At 35.1% G+C, this 27,655-nt stretch overlaps 1 protein-coding gene across 6 annotated transcripts in view; it reads right to left on the reverse strand.

Annotated features, from left to right (window-relative positions):
- LOC121725857 (protein doublesex) overlaps positions 1–27,655 on the reverse strand; it is a 167,093-nt gene that overhangs the window by 81,635 nt on the left and 57,803 nt on the right. Inside the window, exons 3-5 of one of the 6 annotated variants that reach the window (XM_042112993.1) lie at positions 24,489–24,570; positions 22,130–22,142; positions 21,916–22,025 (exon numbers count right to left, since the gene is read on the reverse strand). The exons of 2 other annotated variants lie outside the window; for them this stretch is intronic. In XM_042112993.1, the coding sequence (XP_041968927.1) occupies positions 22,005–22,025; positions 22,130–22,142; positions 24,489–24,570 (116 nt within the window). In that variant the 3' untranslated portion in view covers positions 21,916–22,004. Of the gene's footprint in view, positions 1–21,859; positions 22,026–22,071; positions 22,143–24,473; positions 24,571–27,655 lie in introns of those variants that run through there. 3 more of the 6 variants (XR_006035450.1, XM_042112996.1, XM_042112994.1) reach the window with 3 other exon arrangements.

Raw genomic sequence — 27,655 nt, forward strand, 5'->3', positions numbered from 1 at the left:
TTCTCGATAAATGATGAGTCTTACTCGATAAATGATCTATCTAACACTGAGATAAGTTTTTAAATCGAACCTGTAGTTTCTGAGATTGACGCGTTCAAGCAAACATACTCTTCAGGTTTATAATATTAGGTAGATATAGATTTTTTTTAATTATCGCTTGACAAACTCGAGTCTCGATCTAAAAGACTATGAAATGGTATAATATGGTAGTGATGATGATGATGATGATGATGAAGAATGTAATTTGCATAGTAGCATATGCTTTCTGTTCTTAAAACAACGCCGAAACTCCCAAACTTGTATCTATAAAGAATCAGGAATTCTCTCAGCACCTTCCGAACCACGGTATACCAGGTATATCTCGGTGCAAAATCTTACTTGTTGGTAGCATATGCTTAGAATACTTCTCACGAAACCGAAGTCACCATATGTTTCCCTATAAGTTTTGAGGAGTTCCCTCGATTACTTATGGATCCTTCATCAGATCACCACTTTTCTGAATATAATACCAAATTGGGATGATACCCTATATACCAAAACAAAAATTTTGAAAATCGGTTAACAAACGGCGGAGTAATCGTTGAATATAAGAAAACGAACATAACACCTCCCCCATTTTGAAAGTCGGTTAAAATTGTAGCCTATGTGTTATTTATTTAATATTTTAATCAGCACATGAATTGAATAACAAAATTTTTTTCAAATTAATCGTAGCACCATCTGTCAGGACAAACTAAAATTGAAATAGAATAATATTGAATGCGATGATAGCGCCGTCCGCCGGATCTAATGTAAAACATTCCAAAATCAACAACTCCTTATAAATAAGAAATTAATTGAAAAAACATTTTCCAGTAGACCAAACTGTAAATCTAAACCATTCTCGAATCTCCACGAACACACACAAAAAATTTCATCAAAATTGGTCCAGTCGTTTAGGAGGAGTTCAGTCACATACACACGCACACAAGAAATATATATATTAAGATATATATATATAAATATATACAAGAATTGCTCGTTTAAAGATATAAGATATAGTCTACCTTCCTAAGTATAGTGCAAGAACTTGGAATCCTGTTATTTATTACTATTCTTTATGTTTGGTAATAAATAAAATAACATTCAAATGTAAATCATTTACGTCATTGCTATGTTGTTATTACGAGCACTATAAATTCTTTCGTCTAGTAGTAATATGTCAGTAATTAGTAGGGAAATATGAATTACTATTTATTTGACTTACTAGTAATTACTTTTGAAGAAATACTGCAGTGTTTCTAAGAAATCGTTCGTATAATTCTAGGACACCACACAGTAGTCGACACGAGGTAAATATAAAATAATCGGCCGAGTGCGAGTTGGCCCCGCGCACGAAGGGTTCCGTACCATTATATTGAAATTAGGCCAAAATTTGTGTTTTTGTATGGGAGCCCCTCTTAAAAATTATTATTAAATATTAAAGTAAACATAAAACTAAGACTGTGTGAAAAATTCAAGTACCTACCTGTTGCTATTATTGATATAGAGCAAAAAAGGCCAAAAAATCACGTTTGTTGTATGGGAGCCCCCCTTAAACATTAATTTTATTTTAATTTTAGTATTTGTTATTATAGCGGCAACAGATTACAGATGTACACAATCTGTGAAAATTTCAAGTCGCTAGCTATTATTGTTCTTGAATTACAGCCTGGAGACATACAGACGGACAAGCGGACAGACGGACAGACAACGAAGTGTTAGTAATAGGGTCCAGTTTTTACCCTTTGGGTACGGAACCCTAAAAACAGTACTTTTAATAGAAAATCATACACAGAAGAGTGAATTATAGAATAGTTTTGAATATTCAAACTAAGGAATACTATTTATAGTTTAAATATTGTATCTTTAAATTAATTGGTACCTACTAAAAGATTAAGTAAGTTTTAGATATTGCCGTATATAACTATTATTATCCCACTTTATTTTTCTAATATTAGCTTAGTACTTAGAACTAAGACGTATCCTCAATCTTATCATTTAAAATCGAAAGGCACATTAAGGGCAATAATATTTACCCTTCGTAACGTAAAACTACACTTTAATCACTGCAATAGCATTAACGTCTATTAAATGAGTAGGTAATGCATTTTATAACGTCCGGTCCTCACTGCTAAAGTCTTTCGTCAAAAGACTGTTTTTTTTTCTTCAAAGTTTAAAAAAATAAAACATCCGACTGCATCAAAATGGCAGAATCTCAAAACAGAGACGAATATAATATTGATACTTCTGAACCTCTGAAGCTTAAATCTGGTCCGGTCGAGTGATAGGAAAAAATATAACCAGCCTAAAAATATAATTTGGTATCTAATAGGTTGGGTAAAAAGTCTTTTCGCATTATAGTATGTATGAACTTGTCATAAAATCTCTTGGGCTATACCAATTGTATCTGGCTGATTTTGGTATCATTAAAAAGTTTAAATTTTACAGTTCAAGACAATTCCAAATTCAAATTAGGTAAATGTGAGATTTTCATTTGTTTTTCTTATTGTTAAAATGAGTGATCCTAATGAAGATATTCGATACATTTTAAAATTATATTACAAAAAAAGGTAAAAATGCAACACAAGCCGCGAAAAAAAAATTGTGATGTTTATTATAGACCTAATGCAGTATCTGTGAGAGAAGCGCGGTTTAAGTGTTTTCAATCTGGAAATTTTGATGTCAAAGATGCACGTCGCTCTGGTTACGGACAAAACTGATGCCATTTTTGAAAAAGTGGAGCAAGATCGACATATTAGTAGTTACGATGTAGCTGAAAAACTGGGGATTGACCATAAAACGGTTTTGGCGCATTTGAGAAAAGCTGGGTACACAAAAAGTTCGATATTTGGGTGCCTCATAAGCTAACTCAAGAAACCTAATGAACCGTGTACTCATTTGTGATTCTTTATTACGACGTAATAAGACCAAACCATTTTTGAAGAAGCTGATAACTGATGATGAAAAGTGGATCACGTACGATAAGAATGTGCGAAAAAGATCGTGGTCAAAGGGCGGTCAGGCTTCACAGACCGTGGCAAAACTCGGGTTAACTCGCAACAAGGTGATGCTGTGTGTGTGGTGGGATCGGAAGGACATTATTAATTATGAGGTGTTACCGCCAGGCAGGACCATCGATTCTGAACTGTACTGCGAACAACTGATAATATTAAAACAAGAAGTTAAGGGAAAACGGCCGGAATTAATCAACAGAAGGGGTGTGGTTTTTCACCATGATAACGCTAAACCTCACGGGAGTTTGGCTGGGACGCGTTAATCAAAGATATCAGAAACAAACAGTGCATCCGCCGTATAATCCTGACCTTGCACCTTAAGATTTCCACCTGTTTCGGTCGCTGCAGAATTCCTTAGGCAGCGTAGGGTTGACATCACAAGAGGACTGCCAAAACCACTTGTCGCAGTTTTTTCATCAGAAGGCCCAAAATTTTCATAGCAATAGGATCATGTCCCTACCAACAAGATGGCAAAAAGTTATCGAAAAACAATGGCACCTATATACTTTAGTCAATTGTAAATAAACTTTATAAAAAAACCTTTTGAATTTTTATATAAAATGCGAAGAAACTTTTTCCCCAACCTAATATTTATTCCATTAAATTGTCTCATTCGCAGCATAGTTTTTTCACGGTAAAAATACACGGAGCATTCAGGTAAACATTATTATCCATCTCTGAAAGTAAATTTCGTTTGAAATTGACATAATACTTCGATCACTGATTCCAGTAAATGACCAGAAAATCACCGGTGCTCTTATGGGGCTTGAAGAATTATGTATAATCTTTACACACGCGCGCAAAATATGAAACTGAAGGTGCTAACATGTGATTTGTGACGCATTGAAAGAAATATTTGAATTACAATAATTTACGTCATAATAATTACTAATATGACGTAAATTAATATTATCGTATTATCGTATAATTATCGTAATTGTTTCATACAACGTCGACTTTTCCTACTATACTTACTACGAGTTACTCTTTACAGTGTTTCACTAGAGTTTTCAAATATTCATAAACATCAGCACAATAGTTAAGAGCAGTCCACACCGCCCCTTTTTCCATACAAACGTTGTCCCCTGTTTCCTCCCTGGATAATGCTAGTAGAGTTATAATTTTTTACCTGAATATCAACGGCCACTAATACAATGTCCCTATGTTTTCTTTTTTTTTTTCATAATTTGAATATTAAATAAGATATGAACGTTCAAAAACTCAAAAAAATGGCCAGATTTTCCGCTGTGTTCAAACGTCCAGAAAATAGATTTGGCTAGATTATACAAAAAAAAGCAAAACATAGGAACACAGCTCAAGCCTTTCTTTAATCTTTAATGAAAAAAGTACTTAAATCGGTTAAGTTTTGGAGAAGGAATCAGGGGACAACGAATCGTTGATTTTCTGCAGTTGTCTCTATCGCGTTCTGTGGTATAGGCTTGAGGTAAGGGAGACAGCTATAGATATTACACGTACTTTTTTTTATTTCTCTAGCCCCTGGTGTATCCTCTTAAGTATTTCAACAGTCATACTCGTAAGGCTGCCTTCATATCAAGTCGCGAGTAGTGCGGCAGCCGCGCTACTGCTATACTAAAACGACTTAATGTGAAGGCAGTCTAAGTCATAACACACGTAATGAAAAAAGCCTTAATTATGAACACACAACAACACAAAATAAAGGAACGAAACAAACCGATACAATTTCCATTACCGACCTACCACATACCAAATTAAGAGATATAAACGTCTGTAAATCGTTGTTTGTGGTTTTTCCATAGGCGGTTCCGTCCGAGATGACGAATAGCGTATTTTGTGCACAGTTAACGCTTCTGCGATCGTTACTACACATTTTCCATAAACTAGTGGCTCGTAAAGTTGCACATATGTTTACCGGAGCGAGGTGCAGCACCTTAAAAGCATTGGTAATATAACAAAACGTCTGAACCGAAATTGCCCATAAAAGTCGGACGGCGTTTTCCAACTAAAGCTATGAAACTCAAACGCTGGCGGAATTTACAATGCCTCCGTCTACATTTAATGTTTGTGACGCTCACCTTAGTTTTAATTAAAGTGCAAACTCGTTCCGATCATTTCGCGCAGGTCAATCGTTGGAGGTTCTATAAAATAAAAACAAATGAAACATTTATTATTATTTAATTTTCATGTAGCTAATCCTTTTCATTTGAATCATTACAATATTCGAATTAGGACCTAATCCGGGGCCCTATACCACAAATGTTGCTTCGATCGCAGGCTGTCACGGTTGCGCTTGAGACAGCATACGTACGCCGCGCGCGAGACAGCCTGCGCTAGAAGCGACCTTTCAGGCAGCTGAAGATTTGCAATTCTACACTAGTAATTACTATTTTTGCTATTTGGCAAATTTAGGATTACGTCTTAAGTGTACATAATTTATTTTATACATTTTTGTTATGATTTATAGCAAAATGATACGTGTAACGCCACCTGTTGATACATTGTATGTCAAATGTCCATAGATACTTGCATTAATATTATGTATTCTGTGCCATAAATGAAAACTATGATGTAAAAAAGGGATAATATATTTATCAGTCTGTGCCAACCATTCCGCTGTTTCATTATAATTTTAATACTTTATATTTTTCGCAACTAGGTTGTTATTTTTATTAAACTGCGGGTAAAATTCATCAGGTTAATTTTGAGCTCAGAATATCCTACTGCTGTGTCTAATAAGTATATCGACTGGCTAAATCTTAATGGAACCCCGGTAACGTAACAGGCGAATGCATCTCATTTTTATAGCCCGATATATTTACGACCGCGCTCGGTCGAATTGCACGTAAATTTTCAGCGATTTTCGACGTGCAGACGAAGCACTTCGTGATATCAAGAATCGGTTTTGAATTAATTAGTTGCAGTTACGTAGGATCTGCTGAGGCCGGTCGATAGGGCAATCTGAGTACCCTTCGAGGGCGAAGGGTTGCTGCGCACTAACGCTTTCGAAGCTCGATATATTTTTAAAATAGAAAAATATTTTAAAATATGTTGCACAGAAACAATTTTTAAGTAGAAAAGTGATAGTAAAATAGAATTATTTACTAAGAGTAAAAAATCGGCCAAGTGCGAGTTGGACTCGCGCACGAAGAGTTCCGTACAATTATAGAGCAAAAATAGTAAAAAAATGTGTTTTTTGTATGGGATACATTATTTATTTTATTTAAATTTTATTATTAATTATTAAAGTATAAATACAGCTGAGTGTTTTGTGAACATTTCAAGTGCTTACCTGTTGTCATCATTGATACCGAGCAAAAAATGTTTGAAAAATCACGTTGGTTGTATGGGAGCCCCCTTAAATATTTATTTTATTTTATTTTTGGTATTTGTTGTTATAGCGGCAACAGAGATACATAATCTGTAAAAATGACAACTATCTAGATATTACCGTTCTTGAGTTACAGCCTGGAGACAGACGGACAGACGGACAGACATCGAAGTCTCAGTAATAGGGTCCCGTTTTTACCCTTTGGGTACGGAACCCTAAAAATAGCTACTGAGCTATATATTAGATAGCATAGGACCTTGATCCTTCTTAGTTCCTACAAATACAGTAATAAATATCATACCAAATTTATAGCTTTCAAGTTCCGAATAAAGAGGAAATACTATAAATTCTTAAAAATTTTAAAGCGGACATAAAGTTAAGGCGAAACACGGGGCTCTCGATAGTAAAACCGGGCTATGTCCGATATCGCGGATTCCGCCGGATCCTATCAAAACTTTTATTACTCCCTGTTCTTTGTCCCGCTCCCTCCCGCCCCGGCTGTAAAGGATAGATGTAGTATTATCTTTTTCAGGAATTCATTGTCGTTGCAAGTTTTATGTGTCTTGTGGAGCAGCGCATATTTTTATTGCGTCTCGTAGATTGAAAAGCTCCTAGGATTTAGTTTGCCGGCAGTCTATGAATACGTACAATACCGCTACAAAAACATTCGACTGAATTATGTATGTTTAAACGTTCCCACGTTTGAGCTACGGCACGAAATAGCTGACTCGATCCGATAACTACCATGGCCTAAAGGATTACCAGCATGGAATAACACATGTGTTGTATTTTGCTAAGTGAGTAATGTAATTAGAAGCCTTTAGGAATAGAATCGAGAAGGTTTTAAGGTGTAACAGAAATATGCGTTTGCCGGATGGTGTTGCGAGTGGCCATCGCTTATATTTTCTAACAAAATTTACATAATTAACCATTTATAAATAATATTCTTTAACTTTATAACGACCAGCCGTAACAACAATTCAATGTCATTAAAACACAATAAAAGCCCATCGTATTGAGTATTGAGCATGAATGGGGTATAAATCCCGACCATTGCGAGGCTTCACAATAAACCGCAAGTGTGTCTTGCCTTTATTTCACTATTGAGTTTTTTAATTGAATCATAAATTGTGTTATGGAACATAGAAGACGTAAGTGGTGGAAGTGGGTAAGTAATAATTTGAAAACTGACGTTTTTTGGTCGAAACACACTTCTTCCACTGAAAGCACATAATTTAAAAGTGCCTTTTAACTTTTTTAAGAGTATAAAATTTTACTGCAAATACGTTTATTTGACAGATTAGTATTTTGATGTAAATACTATTAATTAATGATATTATGATTAATTAACAATGTTTTGTTACTTTAATTTGTCCCAATTGTAAACCTAAAACGAATAATAGTTATTTAAACTGACAGTGTCCGACGGAGCCGGACAAGTTTGTTGATTGTTTCCCAAACTGTGGTCAATTTGTGGTCTTACTGTTACTAAACTTTACACTGCCCAAAACATACGTTTGGTTTGGCCAGTGCCAGACTAATTTAAACCCTTTCCCGTTTAACTTAAAACTTAGTTCGTGTTGCACCCTCCGCGGTGAGGGAATAACGCGCGAATGACTCCAACGATTGTCTCGTGAACGTGGTACGAGAAACAAACTCGATGTTTGAACCTCGTCTAAATAAACGTTTCATTATAATAATTATACATATAATGTTTTGATGATACTACAAGAAGAAGAAAAACAGGCGTTTGTCTTAATAATTCTGAATATTCCATATCTTATATCTTTAAACGAGCAATTCTTGTATATATGTATATAATTGGAATCTCAGAATCGGCTCCAACAATTTTCATGAAATTTAGTATATAGGGGGTTTCGGGGGCGATAAATCGATCTAGCTAGGAATAATTTTTAGAAAATGTTATTTTATTCGTGTTTTATCGAATACCGAGCAAAGCTCGGTCAAATAGCTAGTTTTCAATAATATGCCTAATACACCTTACAATTCAAATTCCTAAAACGAGGCGAATATTTCACCTTGTTTTAGGACCTTTTTGAGTACCTCTCAAAGCAGAACAAAAAATGCGAATAATGAATAAGCTCTACAAATTAAAATAAAATGAAGTTTAATAGATCTTTACTATATCTACTTAATAATTAATCAAATCATACTTTATTATAAGTCGTAGAATTTACTTTATTATAAGTCGTAGAATTTACTATTTTCCATTTAAAAGTAAATTACATTGTGATTATACAGACACGTGAAAACTTGTTTAATTTAAATCGAATTTCCATCTGCTTTTTACTTAACTCTTGTTTGTGTCGGTGATATAGTTAACTAGAAGAGACAAGAGTCATATTTTTAAGTACGCAAAAGACTAATAATATATTTTGTGTATATTTAGAGATAAATAATATATTATTATCATTATTATAAACGTACAAGCTTAAAGTAGAGTAAGTAGAGTTGATCTCTCGCGGTCATAATATTGTAATTTTAATTAATAAAGAAATACTCCGCTTCAACTTATTTTAATCTTATTGTATGTTAATTTATGTATGGACTAGAGCAGTCCAAGTATACTGTATGCCAAATGTCACCTATTGAAATAAAGCTAAGGTATTAATTATTATTAGCATAATTATTTTTACAAGCCCTTCTTATGTAGATACTGATTTGCGACTTAAAAATATAGGCCAGACGATGTGTTGAAACATATTGTTCAACTCTTAACTTCCTTACTTTAACAAATTTCTGAAGTACTCGTAGGTAAATGAATTCATGTCAAAATTCTTATGAAAATAAAGAGGGCGACTAAAGCAAAAAATCGTCCTTCTCTCTTGATACTTCTTCGCCCATCTTACATAATATGCCAGCTGCAAGGCTAACATAACAACAGTTATAGACATGGAAAAGAATCGACATACTGACAGATTTTATCGACAAAATGGCGGATTTCTATTTCTAACTGTAACTTTGTCTTGTCTAACTGTCACTTTGTCTATTCTTTCGTAGAAAGAAACCGTTCCTATGGTACCATGCTACGCCTGCAGGTTAAAAAGGTCTACGCTGAATCATCGCCAAGTTAGTTTTTTTCTTTATAACTCGATAAATGTACAACATTTTAAAATCCGCCAAGCCAGTCCCTCTGTGATAGAATTTTATACAATGTGTTAAAATATTAACTCAGTCGCCTTCTTAAACCTTAACCCTTCCAGCGGCTATACGTCTGGGACACAACACCGTGCGTTTGACACACATTAATGAGTCCACGCAGACCGGAGCGGCCGCTGAGAGGAGTGTGAGGGACGAGACAACTGACCGCCGATCGAACACCTCTTAATTAATACAATTATTGCCATAAAATACTAAAAATTAGAGATGTGCCGACTAGTCGGTAAATCCGACTATCCGGCCACTTTCGTAGTCGACGACTTGTCGGTAAATAGTCGGCAAAGAGCGCCGACTATCCGGCTTTTTACTATTTTGCTATTATTCGAATTACATATTTTATGAAACAACCTTGATTATTTATAATATTTTTATTTCACAATCAATCAGTCCACATTTTGAAAAATGAAGTGTTTCTGAAATTACTTGCTTGCAAGGAAAACAATTTGTTTTAATATACAAGGTGTAACAAAACTAACTGATAATAATGTTTTATGGTGTGTATGTGTCTCTTATATTGAATTCACTGTGAAAGTAGCAGTACCGAAATAGTCAATTTTTTTACAGAGGACTAGCGTCATGCATTTTCCCATACAACAGTTACTCTTTCAACACTAAAGCTTTGGCCGAACCTAAGCGACCAAAGCGACTGCGAAACGGGAGAGTCTGCAACGCGGGACGTTTGCGTCGGCAGAGCGGGAATAATAATTCTACGGTTTCGCGTTGCAGACGCTCCCGTCCCGCGTCCCGCGTTACTGACGCGTAGGTTTGTAGGTTTGGCCGAAGCCTAATACTTTCGCAGCGAACTCTTTATAGGGGACTCATACACACCCTAATGTAGTATCACATAGTATTTGTTACACCTTGGCCCTTGCATAGTTTTCACAAACACCCGAAACCAAGATCAGCTTGGCCGACTAATCGGCTAGTCGGCCAAAGTCATGATCGGTACATCTCTACTATAAATAAATAGAAAATTATTAAATAATTTTAATTATTTTCTAATAAATACGAAATTGAAAATTATTGAAAATGTTAAATGCATATTAATTAACACCAGCATGCGGGAATTCTAAAATTAATTACAATTTGATTGCACGGGAATATTTTGTTACGTGAAAAATTGGTATATTTTCTTCTGTAACCACTATTATAAAACAAAATAATGAAACACTTGATAACCATTAATCCCTGCAGTTGATGGTTCTTTACACTAAAGTAAACGTATTATTCTATTAAACTAAGTACATTATGCTCGTTTGCTCCCTTAATTAATGAAAAAAAAATACATTATAATCATCTTCTATAATGTAATGTACTTAGTTACATAATATAGGTACTACATGTAATGGACCGTGTCATTATGAACTGTCGATTTTTTTTAAAAAGCTCAATGAGTTATGAGTTATGACTTATGACCATAAAGTTAATATACCTAGAAGAATAGAGCAACAATCTCGAACTGTCAAACGAAACCGAAATTGGTTTTCATCTGTGTGAAAAATTAGTGTACGTATACATTTAACAAGCATAATTGAACATGAATTCTATGAGATTAAATTGTCAACGTGCGGCACGTGCCGACTGGACGTCAAAAAAAGAGTGCTGCTGTCATGTATCACACGTCTCTTTTTACCACGCAGTGTTATTGATAGTGACATCTCGCTTGCTCAGGCCTTTGTTTCTCTATTCCGCTAGGTATATTAACTTTATGGTTATGACACAGAATACGTCCTTACATCATCGTATTTTCAGGGTTAATAAGGGCTATCAGATCAGCGTAAACAATTTTTCGCCGGCTTCGTGGCGTTCCGCGCGGTAATTTGGGCGCGATACGAATCGACCATGACGCTCGCGATTTAATCACCGTCATATAAACTGCAACTTGCAAGATACTCGGAAGGATAAGGTCAAAAAGGACCACGCTCGAAGTAAGAGGGTTAAATTTTCTACCCTACAGTAGGGGCTCTTTTCTAAAGTACGTTAGTTTGACTCCTTACTAACAGCAAAGAGCGGATCTTTCAGCGATCGTACATGAGCCAAATGAAGTGACGGAAGTAGAAAGATATAATGAAAAATACACTAATATAATGCTAGAGCAATGAGAGAAATTAGAATTACTTTATGGAACGCCATATAACACGTATTTGGCAAATATAAACGCGTATATTTATGTCCGGCGAAGACGCAAGTGTTTGTCAGACGTCTAGACGCCACAGCGCACGACTTCAGATATTTCTGTAATGGAAATAAAGTATAAATAACGAAATTACTCGATCAGAACTAATGTTCTAGGAAATTGCCGCGCTGTGTCCCGCGGGCTTTCATAATAAGCTGCGAGGTAGAGCAGGGACGTTCGCTAGACCCGTTTCAGTAACGATAATATACCGAAGGTGATTTGGTATTAAAATATTAAATAAGTGATATTTGACAATCAATATGTTACGATTACGCGGCTTATTATTATTATTAATTAATTATAATATCTATTAAATGATCTTATCTCTTTTTATTGAAAGGGATATTATTCCTTTTGGTCATTTAATCAAAAAGTATAAAGTGAATTGCTTTGTGCGTAAGAAAATAATCCTTCAAACATCTCATTAATAAACATACCGTATAAAGTTATAAACTCACGTCACGGATCGTATGCCTCAACTTATTTATAAGTTTTTTTTGTTTTATGTACGTAAATAAAAGTTAGAATCGACTATAACATAATTCCAATTATTTACATAAGACATATTATCCGCACTATAAAGCGCAATAATTGGTCAGGATTCGGCTTTTTGCCTACACATTAGTATAATGACGAATACAGAGTAACGGAACAGCTTTACCGTTTTACTAACGCGCAATACGTTTTATCAAGAAAAATCAAGTCTGCGACGCTAACTATTGTCTTTGAACTCGGAACTCGGCAAACAACGCACAACATCAAACACGGACAATTGAGGCTGACGACCCTCAATGACCACTTCTGGAAATAAAAGCAACTCACTTGGGAAAGAGTACGCTTTTTTTTTTAAGTTAAGTTACTCTGACTTCTTGGTGATATGTCGTAGTTTTGTTAAAAAAAACAACGCGATCGAGGAAGCGCGAGAAGATCGAGCATACACAAAGCTCAGATAAGCGATAAGCGGACAAATTAATAATACAAAATTAATGACCACTATTGGTCCATTAAATGACACAATGACAATTAATTGACCACTCTGCAAAAAGGTAAGCATGGTCATACATAACAAATTTATTCCCGTCGACTTGTGAGAACCTCCGACGTATTTCGGTTTTTCCTTCACAAAAAAAAATTGTATACTTTGAAATTTCGACACTATAACTTATAAGGCGTGTTACACATTTTTAAATAATTTGCTGATGATTTACTCTATTTGTAGTAGAGACCTTTGTAGTCGTCATAGTAGAATCGTAGACAGACTTACCCCTACTAATAAAATACATTTTCAAACATTTTTATTTAATTGTGCCAAAGATTTACCGTAGTCCGAAATATTAAGAATTAAAAATACAGTTCATGTACTTCAAAGAGCAGCAAATATTAGGACTTCATTTTTGACACATCAATTTAATATTTATTTTTGTAAGGACTCAAAGTCAGTAAACGTAGCGTGTCATAATCACGAACTGGCCTGAGCTGGTCCTAACCAGTTTTTGAGGCAGAACGTATATTTTAAGGCTTAAGCGTCTGACGAAACCTTAGGAAAAAATATTCAAGTCTTGTTACCAATTGCATTAGTTCATCAATTAATGAACCAAAAATTTAACCCGACTTCCAAGGTAAAAACATTATTCTGAAAATGATCTACCAGCCACCAGTCGGTACCAGCCCCGAACTGAGATACTTGACATAGAATTTTGCCAGTACCGATTTCAAAACAATGAAAATTGAGTACAGAATTATAGTCCATGCAATCCACGAAGACGCGCCCCACTCCTCCTAATCGTTTATATTGTACTAGATGTCCCACGCGGCTTCGCTCGCGTAAATCAGGAATTTTACAGAAACCGTACATTTTCCCATAAAAATAGCTATACTCCTTTCACGTGGTGTACTCTATATCTGTGCGAAATATTGCCATAAAAATTGCTCCAGTAGTTCGTGAGATAAACCCTTTTTAATATTTCCCCCGTTTTTCCCACATTTTCCTGAGTTTCTTCGGTCATATTAGTCTTAGCGTGATAATTTAAAGCCTATAGCCTTACCCGGTAAATTAGCTATCTAACACTGAAATAAGTTTTTAAATCGGACCTGTAATTCCTGAGATTAGCGCGTTCAAGCAAACATACTCTTCAGGTTTATAATATTAAGTATAGATTTTTTTTTATCGCTTGACAAACTTGAGTCTCAATCTAAAAGACTATGAAAATTACCAATAACAGGGTCATAATATGCTCATAATAATGGAACGATGCATGGTATAATGTGGTAGTGATGACGATGATGATGAATGTAATTTGCATAGTAGCATAATATTATGCTTTCCATTCTTAAAACAACGCCGAAACTCCCAAACTTGTATCTATAAAGAATCAGGAGTTCTCTCAGCACGGTCTTCCGAATTACGGTATACCAGGTATAACTCGGTGCAAAATCTTACTTGTTGGTAGCATAAAAATTCAGAAAAATTGAAATCATTATATTATGTTTCCATACAAATTTCAAGGAGTCCCCTCGATTCCACATGGATTCCATCATCAGATCACCACTTCAGTAAACATGGCACCAAATTCTGATTAACCCCAATACAACAACAAAATAATTATGAAAATCGGTCCACAAACGGCGAAGTTATGGGTTGAACATACAAAAAAATATATACAGACGAACATAATATAACCTGCTCCTTTTTGGAAGTCGGTTAAAAAGCTATCGCGTAATGAGCATTGAGGCATGTGGAATTGTCACAAGCTTACGAAGACTACCTTTTATTTTAGTAATAAAAAGTTTAGGTTAGCAAAATTTTGTTTTAATTGTCTTTCTGTTTAGATTAAATAATATAATAATAGATCCATTACACAATGCAATCGATACCTTAAAAAAGCAGATTTTAACATTATTTCTGAGTCACGTGTGTCTACAGCCTAAACATTTTGTTTCTACTTAGTATTAATATAATAATAAAAGTGAGCAAAGGGAAAGCACTTCCTAGATACAATGCGTTTAACGTATTGACAATTATAGTTACCAGCTGCTGTTGGGCGACTTTTATTGTATAGAAAAAATTATACTTACTGATCATTTACATTTTTTCTCTTTTATCTTGACCATTTTAAGAGACTTCTGTTTTTATAGTGACGATGGTCGTATTTCAGAAAATAATATTTTTTAATATTACTCAATGTAAAACAAATGAAAGCGTCCAAGCTTTCGAGTGGTATTTCAATTTGTATTATTTTTACTTCGAATGCATTTATACAGCGAATTCTAAATTGTAACTGTTATATTTTATTATTTCGACATTGGAAATATTGTAGCAACATTATAGCTATAAATAAGGAATATAACTTAGGATTAGTGTTAATAATATATTGTGTATTATTTATTGACATAAAACGCCAGTATGGAGGCAATAAAATTTCAAGTTATATAGGATTTCTCGGAACAGCGTATACTACTTCTGAGCTAGTGTAAAATTAGTCACACAGCAAAATAAGCAATGAAAACGTTTAAAGCCCTTGAAGCTATTCGCAAACGTGGATCGTAAAATATTTGTTGGCCTTATCTAGCAACTTTTAAATGCGGTCGGGGGGACAGAGACGGAGCTAGTGCAACTTTGTAAGCGACGTCCATGTCAATACCGGAATAAGAGACAGCAATCTGGTATATTTTAATAGGAATATCTAGGGAATATTGAGCACATTTTAGTGCTTCCATCTTTACTGCGCCATAAAGGTTGTTAGTGCTAGAGATAGCTGCCGAATAACATTCATTACTGACTTTTATAATTTCTGCTATAGACTGTAGACTGTAAACGAAAGCAGGAGCTATCGAATACAAACTAAAAATAAAAGTTGAAGAAAAGATCCTGAAAAAACATAATTATGTTAAAAATACGTGGGAGAGCCATGCTTCGGCACGAATGGGCCGGCTCGACCGGATAAATACCACGTTCTCACAGGGAACCCGCGTGAAACAGCGCTTGCGCTGTGTTTCGCCGAGTGAGTGAGTTTACCGGAGGCCCAATCCCCTACCCTATTCCCTTCCCTACCCTTCTCTATTACCGTTTTTTTAATGAAATAAGGGGGCAAACGAGCAAACGGGTCACCTGATGGAAAGCAACTTCCGTCGCCCATGGACACTCGCAGCATCAGAAGAGCTGCAGGTGCGTTGCCGGCCTTTTAAGAGGGAATAGGATAATAGGGGGTGGTAGGGAAGGGAAGGGAATAGGGCAGGGTAAGGAAGGGAATAGGGTAGGGGATCGGGCCTCCGATAAACTCACTCACTCGGCGAAACACAGCGCAAGCGCTATTTCACGCCGGTATTCTGTGACAACGTGGTATTTCTCCGGTCGAGCCGGCCCATTCGTGCCGAAGCATGGCTCTCCCACGTAAACGTGACACTAACGCGACACAAAGATGGATGGGCTAGATTAAATCGATCGTATAAATAATTTAGTGCCGAAGTAGATATTATAGCTGGTAGTTAGAAGTAGTCTTACACGCGCCAACACTTATCAAAGTAAGATCAAGAGGTTACTGATATCAACAAAGACTTAATGATAGTTTGTTATATCTGCATTATTATGTAGACTAAATAACCTTATATAATCTTATATCTAAAGCCAACAACAAATAATGACGAGCAAGTAGCAACAACTTATCGAATTTGTCTAAACCTCTATCACACTACATAATATATCGCCAGCAGTATTTCCGGACCATTACGACATGCAAACCTCCAAAAAGAGAGCGTTCCCTCTTAACCACAGAATACTTATCAGTTCCGGCAACATACTTGCAACTCTTCTGATGTTACAAATGTCCATAGACGACGGAAGTCGCCTTCTATCAGGTGACCGTTTTCTCGTTTTCCTTCTCATTTTATGAAAAAATCTCTATCATAATCAAGAATATCCTATTGACGATATCCTAAAACACGTGACAGACAAAGAGAGTAGACCAGCCTGGATTTATAAATAGGCCGCATACCCGTAAATTATAGGCCGCGGGTCTAAGGGCCGGGACACATAAACACGATACGACGTCGTGTCGTACCACGATGCGGTGTCGTTTCACGATGCGACGTCGCGTCGTGGGAATTTACGACGTACATCGTAAAAAACTACGTCGCGACTCGAGACATCGTAACGTGCCATGGCCCACGATACAATGCAGGGTGAATTGTCGTGAGTTTCTACGACGCGACGTCGTGCCGTGTATCGTGGTACTCGTAGAAACTCACGTAGAAATTCAATGATGAGTTTCTACGACGCGACGTCGTACGACGTCGTACGATGTCGTGTCGTAGTTTTTTACGACGCGCGTCGTAGATTCCCACATTATATTATTATTTATTAGTATGGATATAAATCCTGCATTGCAGTAGACCTTGAATAGTTACACGAAAGATATCAGAGGCAAGAAGGAAAATGTGTCACAGAATACAGCAAAAATAGTGTATTGTAATTGTGACACCGTTCATTAGGGGCCGCTAGCCACAAACAATCTAGTCGATGTATGGCTTTAATCCGATTACACCACACAAGAATATCTTTAGCGTTCGTGTAATATTGTTGCCACTTGCCACAACATTGCAATTAACTTAAACGTTTCATGAAAACCTTTGTCAACAAGTCGTTTTGCACACAGTAAGCTTAAAGCTTGCTCTAATGATGATGGAAGGTCAAAGAAATAAGTAGTAACTTCCTCTTATCCCAGGAAAAACTATAAGGTGTGCGAGAAGTATAATATCTATTCACTTTCTGGATGTCGCCAAATATATTATTAATCCAAGATACAGATCCTAGGTCCATTTGTTTCGGAAGTGTTTTAAAAATCAAATATGTTATTTAACATTATTGACAGAAAACAGTTTGAATAAGACAATGATATGCAATGTTCCAATTACCTTACGTTATTAAGTTAACAGAATATGGTGCGAGCATTTTCTAATCGCTTCTATCTAGGAGAAAGAAACGATTAGATGAGCTAAGATGGCACCCGCGGTCATTGACCTTTATAATCTTATAAAGATCAATGACCGCGGGTGCCATGTTATTCCATTTTGACTACAGTAACTAATAATTATGTTCGGTTATGTGTTAACACGTTACTGTTTACTTCTTATTCAATATTTTCCTATTAGCCGGCCCCTAGATGAGCAATTTTATTGTGAACTAGCTGTTGCCCGCGACTTCGTCCTCGGTAACTTTAGTTTATAGTTGTCCGTACATCGATTGAATAGTTAACGCACACGGCGCAAGTCATAAAAGTATAATGTGTGGGAACCGCATATTTTTCAGGGACAAAAATCATTCCTTGTCCTGAGATTCAAATTAGTATATCCATGCCAAATTCCATCAAAATAGGTTGAATAGTTTAGGACCTAAACTATTCAATAAACTTTTATGATTTTCGCCTAAACTTTAGGCGAAAATCATAAAAGTTTATTATGCGGGAACCGTACATTTTCCGGGACAAAAAGTATCCCTTGTCCTTTGCCGAGACTCAAGGTATCTCCATACCAAAATTCATCAAAATCGATTGAATAGTTTACGCGCAAATCATAAAATTATATTGTGGAGTAACCGTACATTTTTCCGGAACAAAATGTATCCTATACTCTTTTTCGGGACTCAAAGTGTATACCGCTGCAGCAGCATTGATTAAATTTATATTTTAATCGAATTTATTGTTTCATTGTTAACACTATTTTTCATTTCATTAAGTAATGACTAACTTAAAGCTTTTTGCAGTACGCAGTCGAGTCGCTCATACAGCTGTTCTTGCAAAGTTACAAACATAAAAATATTTTCTTTTATTTAATTAAATATTTTTTTCTAATGATGTTAATTTTTAATTAATTATTCTTATTAAAATATTTAAGAAAATGTAGTTATTCGATTAATAATCTAAAATATACAGATATATTATATATACAAACTTTAAATATAAAACTATAAAGAGAAAAACTTGCCCAAGTCGTCCCCATCTGGCAGAGTGCCCAGCAAGCTGACAGCATTGCCACGTTGGATGGCAATTGCTATCCGCTGTGCCAGGTAGCTCCCAGCTCTGGGGTCTCGGGTGGCTTCAAAGCTTTTTCTAATTAAGTATTATTATATATTTATTACATTATTTTTCAGTTTTAAGGTTTCCCTGCCTAAAGGATGAAAACGGGACCCTATTATTAACATGTCTTCGCTGTCTGTCCGTCGCCCACCCGTATGTCACCAGGCTAGATCTCGAGAACCGCAATAGCTAGATAGTTGCAATTTTCACAAATTATGTATTTTGCTGTCATTATAAAAACTAATAGTCCAATTAAAATAAAATAAATTATTAATGGGGTGCCTCATACAACAAACACGATTTTTCCCTCTTTTTTGCTCTATATCCATATACTTTTATGACAAGTTTTTGAAAATTTCAGAAAATACTCAATGGTATTTTAACTTTAATAATTAATAATAAAAATTAAATAAACTTATTATTTAAGGGGGGCTCCCATACAAATTTACGGTACGTATAAACGCCAGTCCGACTCGAACCTTGCCGGTTTCATAATTTTTCCTTCCATTGTGAATAAAGACCTATTCGGGTACCAAATTTCAAGGTTCTAAGTCTGCTAGAAGTACCTTACAATTTTGATGATCTGTCAGTCATGCAATGAGTGACAAAATGTAGTAACTTTGACCATCCGTAACTTTTAAACTATTTATCGAAATTTAATGTAATTTGGATGTTAAGCTAGTTTTAGTACTTGCTTCTAGTGACCGAAATTCTAAATCCTTAGCTTTGTTAACATCGAAGATAAAGGGGGTGTGAAAAAGCCGCGAACCGCTTCAAGAAAAGTATGGTTCGGCCGTGCCTTTGCTAAAAAGCTTGGTTGGGGCACTGCCGTGCCCCCAGATATCACGTATTGCGTAATATTATTGACCGTCTTAAGGTTAATATTGAACATCGCGCGCCTTCAATCTAATTCAATCTAATTGTCAATAAAATTGAAGCGTGATATTGAGAATAAAATTGCTCATCTAGGGGCCGGCTCACAAACTACTAGAAGATATTATGTGTCAATCGAACTAAGTTATTTAACTTGTCTCTGTGCTGCGACTGAGGTGGTGCGGCCACCCTAGTCGGCGAGTTGTCTACATAGTAATGGTATAATGTATAGGGGATACGGGTAATCAGTTCTGTGGTTTCGAAAACCATACGAGTAATCACCGCCGCTGGTTCTCTATGAACGTAATGTTTTCTCCACATTTTACTATGTGGTAGGTAGAAAAAAAATAGAAATTATTTTAATGCTGAAGTGTAACTTTGGGCACTTTCTGAAAATTAACTATCGCGTCCTGACTATAGCGTATAGCGTCTCAAAAGGACAATTACTGCAACGTTTTCATGCTAAACAGCAGCACCAGACCATTTAGCCGAAACTTTTTCGTTTTCGCTTCGTTATAGAATCGCCGATCAAAGTGTATGGAATGTCAATTCCACGTCAATTAGACGAGTCGAACGTCAACGTCATATTAACGAACGCTTATGTCAATTCCATACATTTTCATCGGAGTTTCTATAACGAAGCGAAAACCAAAAGATTTTGGCTCACCCCACAGCACAGCCAATAATCAAGCAGTTTTATGCGACGTTTCATAAATTGTTCAGAATGACGCCCTGAGTCACCCCGTTTCAGCTAACTCTACCACGTTTGAAACATCCTGTATATTATCAATTATTTATTATTACTATCAAATTAATATTATATTTTATTGACTGCTCAACCATCTTACATATAAAACATAACAAAATTTAAAACTAATTTAATCAGCGATATCTTATTATTTTGTTACGCTCGAATAAAACAAATAATGATAATATTTAAGTAAACTTTCTTAATTACAACGCAGAATTTCTACAAATTTAACTAACTTTTATATAGAAATTAAATTAATAGATATTATTAATTTAAATATTAAATAACCATTAAGTACGTAAGGCTTTTTACTTTATAGTAATAATTGAATTGAAAAGGGAATATTTTTAAGGAGTTATTAAACTAGGTAACAGCTGCAGTTTTGTGAAAGTTTTCAGAAAGGCTTTTACAGTTACATTTTTTTTTAATACAATGAGTCTGCAAAAGTTATTAACTTTTTATTTGATGGGCACATCTGTATCGTCAACAGTAGACCACGATGAACAACGTGATAAAATTAAGTCAAGTTTTTGACCGACTTTCCTTATTATAATATTTTCTGATCTTAGAATTTGTATGTGATGTCACGGGAACCATTTTGTATATCTAACTAGCAACATGTACAACAAAATAATTCAATACACAGACACTCGTTTGCCTAAACAATAAAACCGACCATAAAATTTTATTCGATTAACTCGGGCATAAATTAAACCTATAAACAAAGAAAGCATATTCGAATTTTTAAATGAATATAACATAATTGCAAAATGTTTATTGCTTTTCCACGAATCTAAGGAATACGGCTGCCTGCACGGCAATCACGAGGAAGTTTTACACCGCGCCATAACGAAGATACAAACAGTTTTACGGTGCATAATTGAGCGGTATATTTCATGGCGGTTTCGGTTCATTTATGATTATATCTGCTAACTTGTAAGCTTGCAAGCTTTTTAATTTGAAAACGGGTGGAAACTAAGTACAGATGTTTTGATGCGTATAATTAAAGTAAAATTAAGTGCTAAGCGAATCCTCAAGCTCACTTTAAGACACACTATATCTTAAATCCAACAAAACATAGTCCCAAAATTGGAGTATAGCTTTGTCCACACTGTGCCTTTTTCTGTTCGTCAAGGGCATGCGTTATAGCGCAGTCAACGGCAAACGTGAGTCATGCTCGCGACGCATGCCCTCTGACCGTCTCCAAAAAACAAAATATGTTGGCGTTGCGTTCGCTGACACATTCAAAGAAAGTTGAATGAAAATAGATGACGAAAATTGAAGACGAAAGCGCATAGTGTGGACATAGCTTATAGGCATTCGTCCAATAGTTTCAACGATGTTTTTATTTTATACTAATTAATAGGTAGTCAAAACCGTGAAACGTAGCAGGACACTTCGAGAGAAACGAAACATAATGAAGAGCTATCGTCTCAAGGTTTTGAAAGAAAAAAGAAAGTGGCTCACCGAGTGGTCCCGTGTCTCCGCACGGCACGGTCCGTCGGTCGCGCAGCGCCGCACAGCAAGCGTCCACATATACAATCGCACTCGTAAAACAAAGTATCATTCGCAAAACAACTTCATCGATGACGATAACACACCACTTATATTATTAATTTCGCTCAGCATTTTCCTACAAAAAGAAAATAAACACTAAATAAAATTAGAAAAACACTAGAGCACTTGCACATCACTACGCGTACCGGTGACGTCACTTTAAATCTCAAACTTTCCAACCTTCGTCCGGTCACTGCAAAGTGGAAATCACGACTGGTTAGACGTTTCTTGGCTGAATTCACCGACAACCATTTCTTTTATCGTGTAAACTGTGTAAACAAATGTGTACAATTTGTAAAGTGTAGCAGTATGCACAATGTAAGTGTAGTGACGCGGCTGCGCAGTAAAGAAACAGGATGAATGTTTATTTCGTTTCGCGACCATGCAGAATAACACTGATTAAAAGCTACTCTTTTCAGCAACTTTTCATTAAAAAAATTGGCCAAGCGCGAGTCGGACACGCGCACGAAGGGTTCCGTACCGTTACAGAGCAAAATTGTGTTTTTTGTATCTTATCCCCCTTAAATTTTAATTTTATTTCTATTATTAATTATTAAAGTACACATAATATAATTGAAGATTTTGTTGCCATTATTGATATCTCGTTTCTCGTTTGTTGGGAGACCCCTTAATATAATTAATATGGCTTATATTCAGTCTATTTATTTTGCAAAGTCACGTAACGAAATTAATATTCATCCTGTATTTTGAATGCAATTACTGCAAGCTGGACAAAAATTAAGTGGGATATTCTCAAATTGCCGAATTCTGTCGGTAGCGGTCATTGACCCCCTGTCAAAAAACTTGTTTTTTTTTAATTGTTTTCTATACAAAACATTATTGACAGCGAAATGACAGATTTTTCTAGTCTAAGGGCAGTATCGTATTTTACAGTTTACTGGATTAGATGTGAACTGAGTATGAAGTATCACTTTAAAGTGTTCAAACTCATAAATAGTTGGAGATTATCATAATATTAAGAGTTACCAAGAGGTTTTCCAATGAATCTATAATAGTCTGTGTCTTTATAAGAGTTCAATTTTTTTTTTAAGTTAACAGAATCCAGTGCGAGCATTTTTCACATAGCTTCCTAACTAGAAAGGTCAATGACCGCTGGTGCCACCTTAAATTATTTTGACTATAGGTACATGAAATATGTAAGTAATGACCTCGAAAAATCTACTAATTCATGACTATAGTGCATATTTCATGCTCTATTTTTGTGCCTAGTGTCTACTCTATGTCATTTATAATACCTCACTAGGTATGTCCTAATGTTATGGGCCCAGTACGCATTTTCTGTGGTAGAGCTAGGATTCTGAAATTTTACTTATATTTCTGAACAATTTCAACAATCAAGAGAGGTTAAAGTTGAAATCTGTCATCAAAGTTTATTAGTATTGACTAGGTAAAGTACAAGGTTCTAACAATGTCGCCTGTATCTATGAAATATGTTTTATACTGAAACATATTATTATTATTAATCAATCAACGCATTGTTTTTATTAATTAAAGCGCTTTAGAAATGTAGGAGCTATACATTTAATGTTATCTCGCTAAATTATACTTTAATTACTAATAGATATTATAATTAACATGACTTTTTTTTACAATCTCCTAAAGAACCAAAATTGTAATAAACCCCAGTCTTTAAAGATATTGTATAAAAAGTTAGAGTAAGGGCCTGTTTCACCACTTTCTGATAAAGTGCCGGATAAGCTATCCACAACTTACTTGACAGATTCTCCATACTTTATCTGTCAAAATATAAGTTGTGGATAGCCTATCCGGTACTTTATTAGGCTGTGGTGAAACAAGCCCTTATTTATTAAGCCTTATTAAGCCCAATGCAATAGTACTAAAGAACTACAAACCAGGAAGATGCTAATAAAACGATTGTTGTTTTTCTTTTGTAGGGCCAAATTACACGGAACCGCCATGGTGGCGATTCCTGCCGCTGCCATCATTTTAAATAGAAGTCTTTGGCCGCTGCGGCGCCGTGTGTAAGTAGCCTTACACCCGATAGTACCAAAAAGACTAATATGTGCAAAAGATTTGGCGATCCATGTTTCATACGTGGACTTTATATAAGAACCTAGAAGTAGATTAGAAACCAACGCCTTAATTTTGACTTAGATATATACCAAAATAATTATGAATTATGAAAATTAATAATTATCTTCTGCTTATTATGGAACTCTGTAGGTTCGAGTAAGTCCTAAGAGTACGAGCCAGACTGGCTGCATTGGATCAAAAGGATTGGAAGACTTTGGAGGAGGCCTATGACCAGCAGTGGGACAGCATAGGCTCTTTAAAAAAGTCCTAAGAGTACTAAGCGTATTTGTTTATATTTAACTTCCTATCCCTGATATTATACCGTACTAACTACAGCGCCTACTTCGCTTTCGCTTCAGAATAAAGAGGTCGTATGTTGTATTAGTATGTATGTGAGGTAGTATGTTGTTTTCGTGTGTGTGTGTGAGGTTGTATGTAAACGTGTCGTGTTTTAGAACAACTATATTACTATTAAAGTCCGTACTGGCGAGTAGAGTTGCGTAGTTCGAGGCCGTCAAAGATGTTTAAATTGTGCTTCCTCGCATATTCGTTGATGATCATCTTTCCTGTGGACAAGCAACATTTAACAATTGAGCATTCGCAATGCGTACATAAAAATTAATAAATAACAAAACTGAAACCTACGAATAATAAAAACTAAGGAAGACTTGTGTCAAAAATTTGTCCACGAGTCTACAAAGTGGTACCCGAATACGTGTATACTTTATGCATGTATTCGGTACACAATTTTGTGTCATGATAGAAGTGACAATTAATGTCAAAAGATTTATTTCGTTTTGAGTGTTAGTGTTTCGTTACTATTGCCATATTTTAGTGTGCAAAAAGGAACCAAATTCTAAAAGGTTGAAGTATAGGAGTTACGTTTCCTTAGTTTTTATTATTCGTAGACTGAAACAAAAAATCTAGCTCTTTTTTCTCTTCTCTCCTAAGTTATTTTGAATTTGGATTTCTTTTAAGGCGAATGTGGTTCAAAATACCTTTATTAAGTATTTTCTTTAACAATTTTGAGTTGGTTTGAAACGGATATTACTTGCTGTTTACATAATATTATTATTGATTTTTTATTGTCGTTGTCGTTTTTTCATGTTCTTATTGACTTATTATCTAAATATTTTTAATATTATCTAAATTTTATTGTTTATTATCTAAATACATATCAATTTTATAACATCACAAACTAAAATATTTTTAACACTTTAACAATTTCCTTAGTTTTCCTATATTTTGTATTATTTTTTAGTTAAGAACAAACAGTTTGTTGTAGTTATAGTCCAAAAATATTTTTGCCTACAATTAATAAACAATAATAGCACGACCTAAAATTTCAGGGGTACCTACTACCTAATATTATGAATTAAAGTATTTTTGATTTGAGTTAAAGGGGAGAAAAATATAGAGCTCTGGCAAAAAATACTTTGACATTACGAAATTCAGGCAATAGCTTAAGAAAAATTGTCATGTTTTCTAATCGTTTTTATTAAGTAGACTTTTTATTTGTAATCAAATAATACAAGGTATGTGCTTAAAGCCTTAAAAACTATTTGCCTACCAATCAAAAGCCTAAAAAATGTTTACAAAGCTACGACCGTAGCTTACTTGAGATATTAAACTTAAGATTTATATGAATATTAATTTTTTTTTTCTGATTAATTTAACAAACATTAAAATCGTCGAAACCTTTTTTCATATTTATAAACCTGACCACGGATTTAAATTACAAAAGTATGATTGTAAAAAAAACAACGCGAGTAATCGAGTATACAGTTATGCTTCCCGAAAGCTTTTCAGTATAATATATTGACAGGGTTACCTGTTTGTGGATTTTCATGAAAAAATTGCCTTGCAAAGATTGCAGATATGGCACAATGTTTACCAAAAACAATGTCCGAATAGCAAACAACTTTAAAAACAACTTTAAAATCTAAAGGATTAAGTCTGAAAGATTATTAAAACTATGAGTAGTATCTTAACAGATCTTAACTAACGAACGCTGCGGCCGCGATTTTGAAAACTATTTTGACCGAAGGTGGCCGAAGAAAGACAAAGCTGAAAATTGGCCCAACGTTACAACTTACAAAAACTTATAAACTTTTTTTACTCAAAACCAATTATTAAAATCACTACTGTATCTTGATCGTAGATAACAATAGATAAAATATATTAAAAAATTGCCTTGATATTTATATTGCACATACAGTATATACTCGTAAGCGCATACCTTGTATAATAATTTTTATAAATACTTTGATTATGATTTACAGGTTATGATTAAGTATAAAACTATTTACGAGCAGCTCCAAGTTTCAACCGTAAGGTCAAAGTATAAAATTACTAATTATTCAACTTTTGCATTAAGCCGCAGGAGGTAGAGCTATGTAAATGGCATATTTATAAACATTTTACGACTTTGTTCACGACAGTCTAGTAAGTACCTTTCCAGCAATCAAAGTCGTAAACGTGAGCGCTCAGCGTAGTCTGGCCGGAGTTATTTTACTCTTGGACGGGGATCTTACGCCGACGAGATTAGGTCCACTCTCGTAGAACTCAAAGGCAATTTAACTCCGAACAGACTATAATTAAAGCAAAGATAAAAATATTTCCACCGTTCCGTTTATGGCGGTGCAAATTATAGAGGTAATGCGAGATTGAAAGGCATTTATATTTCGCGTTACTGTAATTTTGTTATTTTGATAGTCAGTTTACACTGTCATTATTATTGTGCATTCAAATATTAGGTCAGTTACTAAAACAGATTTTTCTATTTTTACCATTTCCCTTGGCCCTTGCTAAGAAGACTCCGAGACCCCCCTTCACGTATATATATATACATTTAAAATATTGTATGTAATTGCAATTATAGTAAGTCTGTTTAGAAAAAACCTAATAATACTGATTAGGATAATCTGTGCCTAATAAGGACGCAGGGGCGTCTTTCCCTTAGATGCAATGTGTGCGGTGCACACGGGCGCCGCGGTCCTAGGGGCGCCGAGCGCCGCTCGCACTCGGCGGCCGGCCGCCACGGCCCATGCTTTATTGACCAACGTAAAAAGAACTCCAGTTTGCCAAAATGTTTGTGTAATATCGGAAGCTCTTCTTATATTTGTAGAATTACAGCAAAGCAAGACGCGCCATGAGCGGCTCGGCTTTTGCAATATAAATATTATAACCTCTGTTGGCAACTCTGAATCATGGTAAAAACCGAAAAAAACTTCAATCTACAAACAAACAACAATAGAGTTTTTTATGGGAAATAATAAAACGAGCGAATAAAAAATTACTTTGCGACTGATGATGAACATACTGTTTTAATAACATGAGCGGTATTAATTTGACTAAGCTAAAAATAAACTAAACTAACGACTAATATTGATTTATAATAAAATCCAGAACGAGCTTACAAAATGTGGATTGCGATTAATCTATATCAGATATTAAAATTCTATCCGAGCGACTGTATTACTAAGTGAGCGACTGGAAATACATAGCGGGCAACTTCAATATTAAATAAAGATTCAATTTTTCTAAGTGAGGTTATTTATTACGAGCTACTAAAAAGTTCATTTTGAGCAAACTTTTGTAAGCTGCTTTATTAATGATAATTGGTTACTGATATTCTATTTGATGCTTAAT

Source organism: Aricia agestis, chromosome 4, assembly GCF_905147365.1.
Source record: "Aricia agestis chromosome 4, ilAriAges1.1, whole genome shotgun sequence".
NCBI lineage: Eukaryota > Metazoa > Arthropoda > Insecta > Lepidoptera > Lycaenidae > Aricia > Aricia agestis.